Source organism: Bos taurus, chromosome 7 (genome assembly GCF_002263795.3).
Source record: "Bos taurus isolate L1 Dominette 01449 registration number 42190680 breed Hereford chromosome 7, ARS-UCD2.0, whole genome shotgun sequence".
NCBI lineage: Eukaryota > Metazoa > Chordata > Mammalia > Artiodactyla > Bovidae > Bos > Bos taurus.
In genome coordinates this window covers 46,283,241-46,295,783 of record NC_037334.1, presented here as the reverse complement: position 1 = coordinate 46,295,783, position 12,543 = coordinate 46,283,241, and the positions used below count along the sequence as shown (strand labels likewise).

Genomic DNA, 12,543 nt, shown 5'->3' with positions numbered 1-12,543 from the left:
AATACTTTTTTCGTTACAAAAATTTTTGAACTAGTATTAATAACATGCATATTGAAGTGAAATGTGCTGACATACAACTTATTCTAAAATGTACCAAAAAACTAAGAAAAATTGAGGGGTTTATAGGACAGATGGATAAAGATGTGATAAATAAATATAACAAAATGTTAATTGTAGAATCTAGTATTAGATATTTCAGGGTGCTCACTATCTAGTTTTCTCAGATTTTCGGTGTTTGAAAATTTTGGTGATAAAAATGGAGGGGAAAAAAGATATATGGAAAACAGTCTTCTTCCTCTGGAAGTTGTCAGATCTGGAAGTGACAACTGAGCCTGTAGAAGGCTTTTTGCTATCACAAAGAAAGCTAATAACTAAGTTATGCTCAGGATAGAAACAACAATATGGACACACTGAGCTACTGAATAAAGCAAGTTGGAATCGTTTTCCTTTTTTTGGCCAAGCACGTGGCATGTGGGATCCCTCTGGGTGACAAAAATGGGTCAGTGCAAGTTCATGAACACAACAAATGTACCACTGTGATGTGGGATGCAGATAGTAGGGGAGCCTGTGCATGCTGGAAGAAAGCGGTAAAAGAAAACTTTCTGGTTTCTGCTCAGTTTTGCTGTGAACCTAAAACTACTCTAAAAAAGAACATCTATTTTTCAAAAAAGTAAACACAAAAAGATCAAAATTAAAATGAAGTGACTTTGGCAAAATATAAACATACAGATCTATGGAATCAACTAGAGTCCCAGAAATAAACCTGCAGATAAAAAATGGTCACGTGATTTTGAGAAGGGTATCAAGGCCATTCACTAGGGAAAAGATAGTCTTTTCAAGAAATGGTGCTGGGAAACCAAACATCCACACAAAAGAATGAAGATGAACCCATGTCTTACACCATATACAAAAATCAACTCAAATTGAATCAAAGACCAAAACTTAAACTAAAACTTTAAACCTCTTAGAAGAAAACAAAGGGGAAATTTTTCATAAGCCTGGATTTGGCAATGATTTCTTAGATATAACGCAAAAAGAACAGGCAACAAACAAAAGAAAAAAACTGATACAATAGACTTCAAAACTAAAGCATCAAAGGACACAATCCAGAGAGTGAAGAGGCAACCACAGAATGGGAGAAAATACATGCAAGTATCTGACAAGGGACTGCTATCCAGAATATGTAATGAAATCCTGCAACTTAGCAACAAAAACCCAAACTGATGAAAAATATGCAAAGGCCTTGAAAGACATTTCTCCAAAGATATACAAATACCGGACTGGAAAAGGTCAGTTTTCATTCCAATCCCAGAGAAAGGCAATGCCAAAGAATGCTCAAACTACCGCACAATTGCACTCATCTCACACGCTAGTAAAGCAATGCTCAAAATTTTCCAAGCCAGGCTTCAGCAATACGTCAACCGTGAACTTCCTGATGTTCAAGCTGGTTTTAGAAAAGGCAGAGGAATCAGAGAACAAATTGCCAACATCCGCTGGATCAACGAAAAAGCAAGAGAGTTCCAGAAAAACATCTATTTCTGCTTCATTGACTATGCCAAAGCCTTTGACTGTGTGGATCACAATAAACTGTGGAAAATTCTGAAAGAGATGGGAATACCAGAGCACCTGACCTGCCTCTTGAGAAACCTGTGTGCAGGTCAGGAAGCAACAGTTAGAACTGGACATGGAACAACAGACTGGTTCCAAATATGAAAAGGAGTACGTCAAGGCTGTATACTGTCACCCTGCTTATTTAACTTATATCCAGAGTACACCATGAGAAACGCTGGACTGGAAGAAGCACAAGCTGGAATCAAGACTACCAGGAGAAATATCAATCACCTCAGATATGCAGATGACACCACCCTTGTGGCAGAAAGTGAAGAGGAACTCAAAAGCCTCTTGATGAAAGTGAAAGTGGAGAGTGAAAAAGTTGGCTTAAAGCTCCACATTCAGAAAACGAAGATCATGGCATCCTGTCCCATCACTTCATGGGAAATAGATGGGGAAACAGTGGAAGCAGTGTCAGACTTTATTTTTTGGGGCTCCAAAATCACTGCAGATGGTGACTGCAGCCATGAAATTAAAAGATGCTTACTCCTTGGAAGGAAACTTATGACCAACCTAGATAGCATATTCAAAAGCAGAGACATTACTTTGCCAACAAAGGTCCATCTGGTCAAAGCTATGGTTTTTCCAGTAGTCAGGTACGGATGTGAGAGTTGGACTGTGAAGAAGGCTTAGTGCCGAAGAATTGAGGCTTTTGAACTGTGGTGTTGGAGAAGACTCTTGAGAGTCCCTTGGACTGCAAGGAGATCCAACCAGTCCATTCTGAAGGAGATCAGCCCTGGGATTTCTTTGGAAGGAATGATGCTAAAGCTGAAACTCCAATACTTTGGCCACCTCATGCGAACAACTGACTCACTGGAAAAGACTCTGGTGCTGGGAGGGATTGGGGGCAGAAGGAAAAGGTTACGACAGAGGATGAGATGGCTGGATGGCATCACTGACTCGATGGACATGAGTCTGAGTGAACTCTGGGAGTTGGTGATGGACAGGGAGGCCTGGCGTGCTGCGATTCATGGGGTCGCAAAGAGTCAGACACGACTGAGTGACTGAACTGAACTGAACTGAGGCCTGGGGAATTAAGTATTGCTTAATACATACAGAGTGTCTGCTTGAAATGATGAAAAATTTCTGGAAATAGATAATGGAAATGGTTTCACCACATTGTAAATCTACTTAATGCCAATGAATTACACACTTGAAAATGGATAAAATGGCAAATTTTATGTAATGTATATTTAGCCAATAAAAAAGAAAAGGAAAGCAAAATGAGTCATTTTCAAACATTAAAAGTTAACCAAATACATATCCTCAGTCCTTTAACTGCATTCCTCATGAAGCCTGGTGTGGGACTGTAAGCATGTCCTATGCCACACTCTCTTCTGCTAACTGAATGACATTTTCCCATGAAGACATGGAGTCTGTGCCTCCATCTCCTTGAATGTGGGCCAGTCTAGTGACTATTTTGACCTACAGAACATGGTGGAAATAAAAGTTCTACCACTTCCCAGGATCCTCCTGAACTGTCTTGGCAGCTTCTGATTCTTGCCCTCTGGCCAAGGAGCCTCACACACAGGCTCACAAGTGGAAGTCAGGACTCCTGGCCAATAGGAGTGAGATATCTGTCAAAAGCCAGTACAACTTGTCAGCTGCCTAAACACGGAAAATTGGAAATGGAACCCCAACTGAGCCATCCCAGTAGACACAGCATGGAAGACAGACTAGATATGTGTGCTAAGCCCTATACAAACTGCAGATTCATAAGCAAAGTAAATGACCTTTGCCACTCAATTCGGGGATGGTGTGTCACAAAGTCATACTACCAGAATACTTGGTAAATGGGCTTAACTCAACTGTCTCTATTCCATGTGTTTAGTGTTCTAAGTCCCACGCATATATAACAATGGAGATATTACACAGAAATTAAGTAAAGCTCCAATGTTAATCATAAAAGCCAATGGGTAGCATGATACAATGGAAAGAATATAACATGAATCAAAATTTTCAATTTCTCCTTAGCTGATTACTGGTTATGGAATTTGGTCAAACCGATGTATTGTTGGCTTATTTTCTTTATCACTGAGATGGAATAATAATAATGCTTACCCGCAGAGAACTGTCATAAATGAAAACTGACACTGATATAAAATTTAGTGCTAGCCAGTTATCCACATTAAATACAGCCCTGTGTATATGTCAATCGCAAACTCCCTAACTATCCCCACGGACTTGCCGTATAGCACATGGACCTCTGCTCAATGTTCTGTGGCAGCCTGGATGGGAGGGGAGTTTGGGGGACAATAGATACACATATATGTATAGCTAATTCCCTTCACTGTTCACATGAAACTATCACAACATTGTTTGTTAATCAGCTAGACTCCAATACAAAATCAAAAGTTTAAAAAAAGAAAAAGGAAAAAAAATTACTGCTAAGTTAGAGACAAAGGAAATACACAGTCCAGTGCTTGGCCAACCTAAGTCCATTATAGATATTTCAGTAAATGTTACCTCCATGAAGAGACATGCAAGGGTAAGAAGCTCTCATTAAATCTTTCAGAAGACCATCAGCATGTTCCTGCTTATCCACAAATATAATGACAGATCCTGATTCTTGATAATGACCTAGAAGTTCAAGTAGCTTCAAGAATTTCTTTTCTTCTTCAATCACAATCTGAAAACAACACATTGTATAACATTAACGGACTGAAAATCCAAATACACTTCATGAACAAAAATATTCATTTTATTTTTGGCAAATACATGACATCTTGCTGTATCTTTAGGAAACAGTAGTAGAATCTTGACTTTAATTGGTAAATCACTAAGCCCAAAAAATTAAAATTAACTTTCAAAGACTAAGAGGCTTACAAATGTGGACAGATTATCTGTTCTGACTCTTAACTTCACATCCTATTAACAAGTAACACAGGTACGTGACATTTTATCTACCAGCCCACAACTTCTGGTGGTAAACTTTATAAACAGTTCCATGGAATAGGAAATTCAAATATATCTGGTAAAATGTTCAAAGCTGCAGTTGATGTATATTATTTAATTTTAGGAAGTACCTGCCTACATCACAGTGATCCCAAAAGGATGGCACACTGCCTAAACATATGGGGACTTGGGGGTTTCCTAAGGATTGTACCCACCACTTGTTGCTCCACATCCGAGCAAACTACACTTCTGCCTCCAACCTGCACTTCAATGGGTTTACTCAGGATTCTCCGAGCCAAGGCTTCCATAGCTCTGGGGAAAGTAGCTGAAAACATAACTGTCTGTCTGTCAGGGCGAACATTATCCACAATGCGCATGACCTGAGAAAACATTACAAATAAACATGGTGAGAGTAGTCTCCAAAATTCACAGGATGGTGAGAACAAGTACAAAGAACTTTTGAGAACATCTATTCAGTGACTTTTAAACTTGTTATCTTGGAATATTACCATTGATTTCACCTTAAAATCTGCTCCTCTCAGTCTCCCCTTCTGAAGAAATGGCAACTTTGGTAACTTATAGCTTTATGCCCAAAATCTAGGAGCCATCTGTAACTAGTCTCTCTTGCTCATTTCATATCCAATCCATCAACAAATTCAGTAGTCTTGACTTTCAAACTAAACAATGAAAGTATTCCTCACTGCTATTACTGTTTTCCTTCCTTTACTCAACCCATTTTTATTGAGCAACCATTATGTACCAGACATTGTTCTAAGTGCTTGGAATAAGCAATAAAAATAGACAAAAACTTGTCTTTATGGAGCTTACAGTCTAATGATGGTGGATAAATATTATGTAACAAATGGTACTAAGAGTTACAGGATAAAAAAAGAATAATGAAGGTGCAAATATTATTAAGGGGACAAAATAATTAAGTCGGTGTGTAAGAGTCCCAGAGAAAACAGGGAGTTATAGGATTCTTATGGCCTAAACAAGAAAAAAAAACCCACAGAATTAAAATTATTAATGATGGTTTCAAGGTAGACAGTGGTGAGTGGTTGGAAATTGGGGAGGGTAAAGGTCTTGCCAGGAATACGCAGGACCACATTTTTATTCTAATCAAAGATGATGTGATAACTATGAAAGGGGCTGCTATACCCAAGGCATGTGGAAATCTTGAGCTCCTGGTCCAAATGATCTCTCAACTCTCACCTGGATTATTTCAACTGTCTCCTAACAGGTTTCCCTGCCTTTGCTCCTGTCCAATCTGAAATCTATTCTTCACCCAATAGCCAAAATTACGGCTTTAAAACATATACCAGTATTTTCAGTTAAAGACTGTGGTTGCCCACAGACATTTACTTTCTTCACTTGAAAAATCCTGTAAAATTTAACAAGGTTTTTAAAAAATTGCTCAAACCAACAAAGAAAATAAGACAGGGGACTTCCCTGGTAGTCCAGTGGCTAAGACTCTGTGCTCCCAATGCTGAGGGCTTGAACCTGGTCAGGGAACTAGACCCCACATGCCACAACTATAAGATTCCATGTTCTGTAACTAAGACCCAGTGCAGCCAAATAAATCAATAAATAGTATCATTAAAAAAAAAAAGAAGATAGGACATGACAGCTACAACATTTTGTTTAAGTGGTACCTGACTTAGCAGACTCAAGAAAACTAAATCCTGAAATGGGAAGAAACCAGACTTTCAAGAAGCGGCATCTCTTATGCCCTAGCCTGTTCGTCTTCTTCAGAAGGATTACTCTTTACTATTTGATCTTTACATAAATTTCACAGTCAATCCATCTTTAATGTTTTCCAGTAAGTTTCACAATTTTCTTCAGATATGTCTTATATTGTCAAATTTATTTTTTTCAAGCTTTGTAAACATATTTTTAAAGTCCTGGGAAAGTGAAATTCGCTCAGTTGTGTCTGCCTCTTTGCAACCCCACGGCCTATACAGTCTATGAATTCTCTAGGCCAGAATACTGGAGTGGATAGCCTTTCCCTTCTCCAGGGGATCTTCCCAACCCAGGGATCAAACCCAGGTCTCCTACTCTGCAGGTGGATTCTTTACCAACTGAGCTTTCAGAGAAGCCTACACACTGTAACTAGAGTTGCCTCCACTCACCCTAACTAGAGAAAGCCCACATGTAGCGATGAAGACCCAGAGAAGCCAAAAATAAAACTAAAAAATATTTTTAAAAAATTATTTTGTTATCCATAGCACAGTGACAACTCATTCTGCTCTTCTTGTTAAGAAAAAATTCTACCACCTTTTACAATGAGTTTTAAGTTTTTATCACTGAAATTTTATATTTAAGGAAACTACATGTGTTAACAACATAAAATTTAAGCTAGACAAATGCTTTGGGCCTTAGCTTTTACATTTGGAGGATATAACCAACCTGTGCTATCCAGATCATGAGGTAGTGAAAAGCGTAAGTTAAAGCCATTTGGAAGTACGGTGAAAATCATAATATATGAAAGCTTAAGCTTCTATTATGACTAATTTTACCAATGATGCCTAGGAAAGACTGCAGAAATACATCCTGAAAAGTTTAAGAATCCAAAACATAAATATTTATTTCAATTCCCCACGTCCTCAATTCCCTGTATTACCACACAAAAGAAATGTGAGAATTTCAGAAATCATACAAATATTTCAGGCTCATGGCAATTACAAGGTTTATTTTATAGATAGAAACACAAAGAAATTTAATGAATACCTGTGGCTCAAAACCCATGTCAAACATTCTGTCTGCTTCATCTAAAACAACATACGTCACTCTTCGAAGATTTGTAACCCGACCTAACATGAGGAAAAAAATAAAGACAAAAGAAAACGAAAAATCAGTCACAATTCATTTTATGACTACCAAAAACTTTAAAAAACTGTAAAGGGAACTAAAATGCCTGACTTAACCAGAGGGGTAAGATAAGTATCTTTAAACAGTGAAAAGAAATTTTCGTTTACAATATCTTAATCTAATGGTATATACTTTCTGACAATGGGTATATGAGGCCCTTTATTTTGTCAAACTCGTCTCTTGCATACCATCATAGGGCCTGAAGAACCTGTAAAATTCAGAAAACAGCCCTCTCCAAAACACATCATAAAACTAAGACTGAGATGGAGCATCGAGCCACATCAGCCATTATCTGACAGCATCACCTAGGAAAAAACATATTAGAGATTACAGCGTATGTGTGGAAAGCAAGTTCCAGTGCTAACTACTTCAGACGCAGAAAATCTCTCTTTACTTTATGTAGTACATAAACTACTTACATATAGTTAGGAGCTTCTAATGAGCATGTCAAAACATAATAAGAAGCTATTCAATACCATTAGGTAATTAACATATTACACAAAAATTTAAGAAATCAAATATATCATATTACAAAGATACACTTTACTTTACAAATTCAATTTCACTAAGTGCTCCCACTGGTTTAAATAAATGCAACTGGCTTCTTAGCCAGAGAAAACTAAACACATACACAGGAAACCCTTTATAAAGGATCAACACAAGCATTTCTATCAACTGTTGATTCAATCACCTGGCAGAAACATGTATGAAATAGTTATTAAATGTAAACCAAAAGGACAGATAAAGGGAAAAGGTAAAATTAATCAAGATGAATTTCAGGATACTTAATGCAGCATTGAGAAAAAACAAGGAATTATTTCATCAGCATTCAGCCCAAAACATTTCATATGCTGTACAAGCACAATGACTTATCAATATCAGTATCACTTTACCAACTTTATGTAGAATTAGAATTAAATGAACACAGAAATCCAAGCAAAATGCTATTAGAAACATGCACTACTCAAAGTTTTAAATACTCTACTATATATATACTGAATATACAATGGAAACCTTTGAAAGCATTTTCTTCAAAAAAACAGAAATGTGCCAAAATAAATGCTTTCTAATATTTAAGTACTCCATACTAACTTGTGCAGCCTCAATTAGTTTCGCACGATTGGGAACAGCTTTAAATTACCTACCTTTGATGGTTTAAGTCTCGGAAGCCCAGTTCTATAAATCTTGAAGGGCCTTTCTCCACAGAAGTTAAATAATGTCAACAGTTTAGTAACAGTTTTGATAGGGAATAATTTAACAAAGCACAATATTTGAGCTAAAAACATGCAATATTTACAAAAGATAAATGTCCTTGAAGCTGCAATATCTTAATTTATCTAGTATTGTAAGAAAATACTAGTTCCTAAGGAGAAAAAATTTAAATTGTACAATTAAAAAAACACAGTCCCCTACCCTTTCAAATGCAAAGGTAGGCCAAAATCAGATTAAGAATTTGCGTTAAGGCTTTAAAAAAAACAATACATCAGATGGATTGGTTGTCAAAAAAATTTTAATTACACTGCAAAAATATTATTATGAACACTTGCAACAATAAGCTTGTTACAATACAAATTTTAAGATATTACAGCTTTAAGAAGAAATGTAGAAAGAAACCCTTTGGTGGTTTCTTGTATCTGCTTTGATTTAACAGAAATGTACATAATTCAAAAAGGAGAAAAGACAACCAAAAAATAAATAAATAAATAAAAACAAAAACAAAAACCTATCCCCAACTTACCACTATTAGCTGCTAACATGTCAATCATTCGACCAGGTGTACAAACAATAATTTCAGCACCTCTTTTCAGCTCAGCAATCTAATAAAAAAAGATGAAATTTTATACTCTATTTATCACTAATGCCTCTTCACAGACTTCAAAATACTGCCCAATAAGATAGTCAGGTCTGATTAGAAGGTATCAAAGCCTCTTACTTAATTCTTTGGAATGTGGGAGAACTACTAAAGGAATCAGATCAGATCAGTTCAGTCGCTCAGTCGTGTCCGACTCTTTGCGACCCCATGAATCGCAGCACGCCAGGCCTCCCTGTCCATCACCAACTCCCAGAGTTCACTCAGACTCACGTCCATCGAGTCAGTGATGCCAGCCAGCCATCTCATCCTCTGTCGTCCCCTTCTCCTCCTGCCCCTAATCCCTCCCAGCATCAGAGTCTTTTCCAATGAGTCAACTCTTCGCATGAGGTGGCCAGAGTACTGGAGTTTCAGCTTTAGCATCATTCCTTCCAAAGAAATCCCAGGGCTGATCTCCTTCAGAATGGACTGGTTGGATCTCCTTGCAGTCCAAGGGACTCTCAAGAGTCTTCTCCAACACCACAGTTCAAAAGCCTCAATTCTTCGGCACTAAGCCTTCTTCACAGTCCAACTCTCACATCCATACATGACCACTGGAAAAACCATAGCCTTGACTAGACGGACCTTTGTTGGCAAAGTAATGTCTCTGCTTTTGAATATGCTATCTAGGTTGGTCATAACTTTCCTTCCAAGGAGTAAGCGTCTTTTAATTTCATGGCTGCAGTCACCATCTGCAGTGATTTTGGAGCCCCAAAAAATAAAGTCTGACACTGTTTCCACTCTTTCCCCATCTATTTCCCATGAAGTGATGGGACAGGATGCCATGATCTTCGTTTTCTGAATGTGGAGCTTTAAGCCAACCTTTTCACTCTCCACTTTCACTTTCATCAAGAGGCTTTTGAGTTCCTCTTCACTTTCTGCCATAAGGGTGGTGTCATCTACATATCTGAGGTTATTGATATTTCACCCAGCAATCTTGATTCCAGCTTGTGCTTCTTCCAGTCCAGCGTTTCTCATGATGTACTCTGCATAGAAGTTAAATAAACAGGGTGACAATATACAGCCTTGACGAACTCCTTTTCCTATTTGGAACCAGTCTGTTGTTCCATGTCCAGTTCTAACTGTTGCTTCCTGACCTGCACACAAATTTCTCAAGAGGCATATCAGGTAGTCTGGTATTCCCATCTCTTTCAGAATTTTCCACAGTTTATTGTGATCCACACAGTCAAAGGCTTTGGCATAGTCAATAAAGCAGAAATAGATGCTTTTCTGGAACTCTCTGGCTTTTCCCATGATCCAGTGGATGTTGGCAATTTGATCTCTGGTTCCTCTGCCTTTTCTAAAACCAGCTTGAATATCAGGAAGTTCACGGTTCACATATTGCTGAAGCCTGGCTTGGAGAATTTTGAGCATTACTTTACTAGCGTGTGAGATGAGTCCAATTGTGCGGTAGTTTGAGCATTCTTTGGCATTGCCTTTCTTTGGGATTGGAATGAAAACTGACCTTTTCCAGTCCTGTGGCCACTGCTGAGTTTTCCAAATTTGCTGGCATATTGAGTGCAGCACTTTCACAGCATCATTTTTCAGGATTTGAAATAGCTCAACTGGAATTCCATCACCTCCACTAGCTTTGTTCATAATGATGCTTTCTAAGGCCCACTTGACTTCACATTCCAGGATGTCTGGCTCTAGGTCCGTGATCACACCATCGTGATTATCTGGGTCATGAAGATCTTTTTTGTACAGTTCTTCTATGTATTCTTGCCATCTCTTCTTAACATCTTCTGCTTCTGTTAGGTCCATACCATTTCTGTCCTTTATCGAGCCCATCTTTGCATGAAATGTTCTCTTGGTATCTCTGATTTTCTTGAAGAGATCCCTAGTCTTTCCCATTCTGTTGTTTTCCTCTATTTCTTTGCATTAATCGCTGAAGAAGGCTTTCTATCTCTTTTTGCTATTCTTTGGAACTCTGCATTCAGATGTTTATATCTTTCCTTTTCTCCTTTGCTTTTCACTTCTCTTCTTTTCACAGCTATTTGTAAGGCCTCCCCAGACAGCCATTTTGCTTTTTTGCATTTCTTTTCCATGGGGATGGTCTTGATCCCTGTCTCCTGTACAATGTCACGAACCTCATTCCATAGTTCATCAGGCACTCTATCGATCAGATCTAGGCCCTTAAATCTATGTCTCACTTACACTGTATAATCATAAGGGATTTGATTTAGGTCATACCTGAATGGTCTAGTGGTTTTCCCTACTTTCTTCCATTTAAGTCTGAATTTGGCAATAAGGAGTTCATGGTCTGAGCCACAGTCAGCTCCTGGTCTTGTTTTTGCTGACTGTATAGAGCTTCTCCATCTTTGGCTGCAAAGAGTATAATCAATCTGATTTCAGTGTTGACCATCTGGTGATGTCCATGTATAGAGTCTTCTCTTGTGTTGTTGGAAGAGGGTGTTTGTTATGACCAGTGCATTTTCTTGGCAAAACTCTATTAGTCTTTTCCTGCTTCATTCTGTATTCCAAGGCCAAATTTGCCTGTTACTCCAGGTGTTTCTTGACTTCCTACTTTTGCATTCCAGTCCCCTATAATGAAAAGGACATCTTTTTTGGGTGTTAGTTCTAAAAGGTCTTGTAGGTCTTCACAGAACCGTTCAACTTCAGCTCCTTCAGCGTTACTGGTTGGGGCATAGACTTGGATTACCGTGATATTGAATGGTTTGCCTTGGAAATGAACAGAGATCATTCTGTCGTTTTTGAGATTGCATCCAAGTACTAAAGGGATAGGTACCAGCAAGACCACAAGGAACAAGACCACATGGTGCTATAACTCTGAAATCAATGAAAATCATAGAATTTTACCAATTTTAATTTGACAAGATTCCTCAAAACCGAGGAAGGAACACGAGAGCACTAAGTAAAGAAATGTAATAGGTCAATGGTTTTCAAATTCAGAATTGTTTCCATTAATGAATTACGAAATCAGTTTAAGTCACAAACTGTTTTTGAAACAAAGTAAAATGGAAAACACCAAACTATGTAAGATATCATAAAACTCTGACTTCTATTTAAGTATGCAGGCATGTACCAGCTTACTTAGTAACTGTATTTCTTAACTATAGTTTATGGCCAAAAAAAATTGACAAAGATAAACTCAGAAAACTAAATGCAACGTTTAAAAATAGCACTGGGATAACAAAAGCAAATATTCCCAAAATGTATCTAAAAATCTGAGAAAATTAAGTCCTTAAGAAGGGTTTCAGGTTAGATATGCTCAGAAAATGTCATTTATTCCTTTTGCCAGCATCACAATATGCACTAGCTTTTTAACAACTATGCAGTCTTGCAGGAAAGATTTAATT

The 12,543-nt window shown here is 37.8% G+C and overlaps 1 protein-coding gene across 1 annotated transcript in view; it reads right to left on the bottom strand.

The window, feature by feature from the left end:
• DDX46 (DEAD-box helicase 46) overlaps nucleotides 1-12,543 on the bottom strand; it is a 68,447-nt gene that overhangs the window by 36,298 nt on the left and 19,606 nt on the right. The window contains exons 12-15 of the mRNA XM_024995169.2: nucleotides 9,113-9,191; nucleotides 7,234-7,316; nucleotides 4,722-4,886; nucleotides 4,078-4,240 (exon numbers count right to left, since the gene is read on the bottom strand). Coding sequence (XP_024850937.1) covers nucleotides 4,078-4,240; nucleotides 4,722-4,886; nucleotides 7,234-7,316; nucleotides 9,113-9,191 — 490 coding nt within the window. The remainder of the gene's footprint in view (nucleotides 1-4,077; nucleotides 4,241-4,721; nucleotides 4,887-7,233; nucleotides 7,317-9,112; nucleotides 9,192-12,543) is intronic.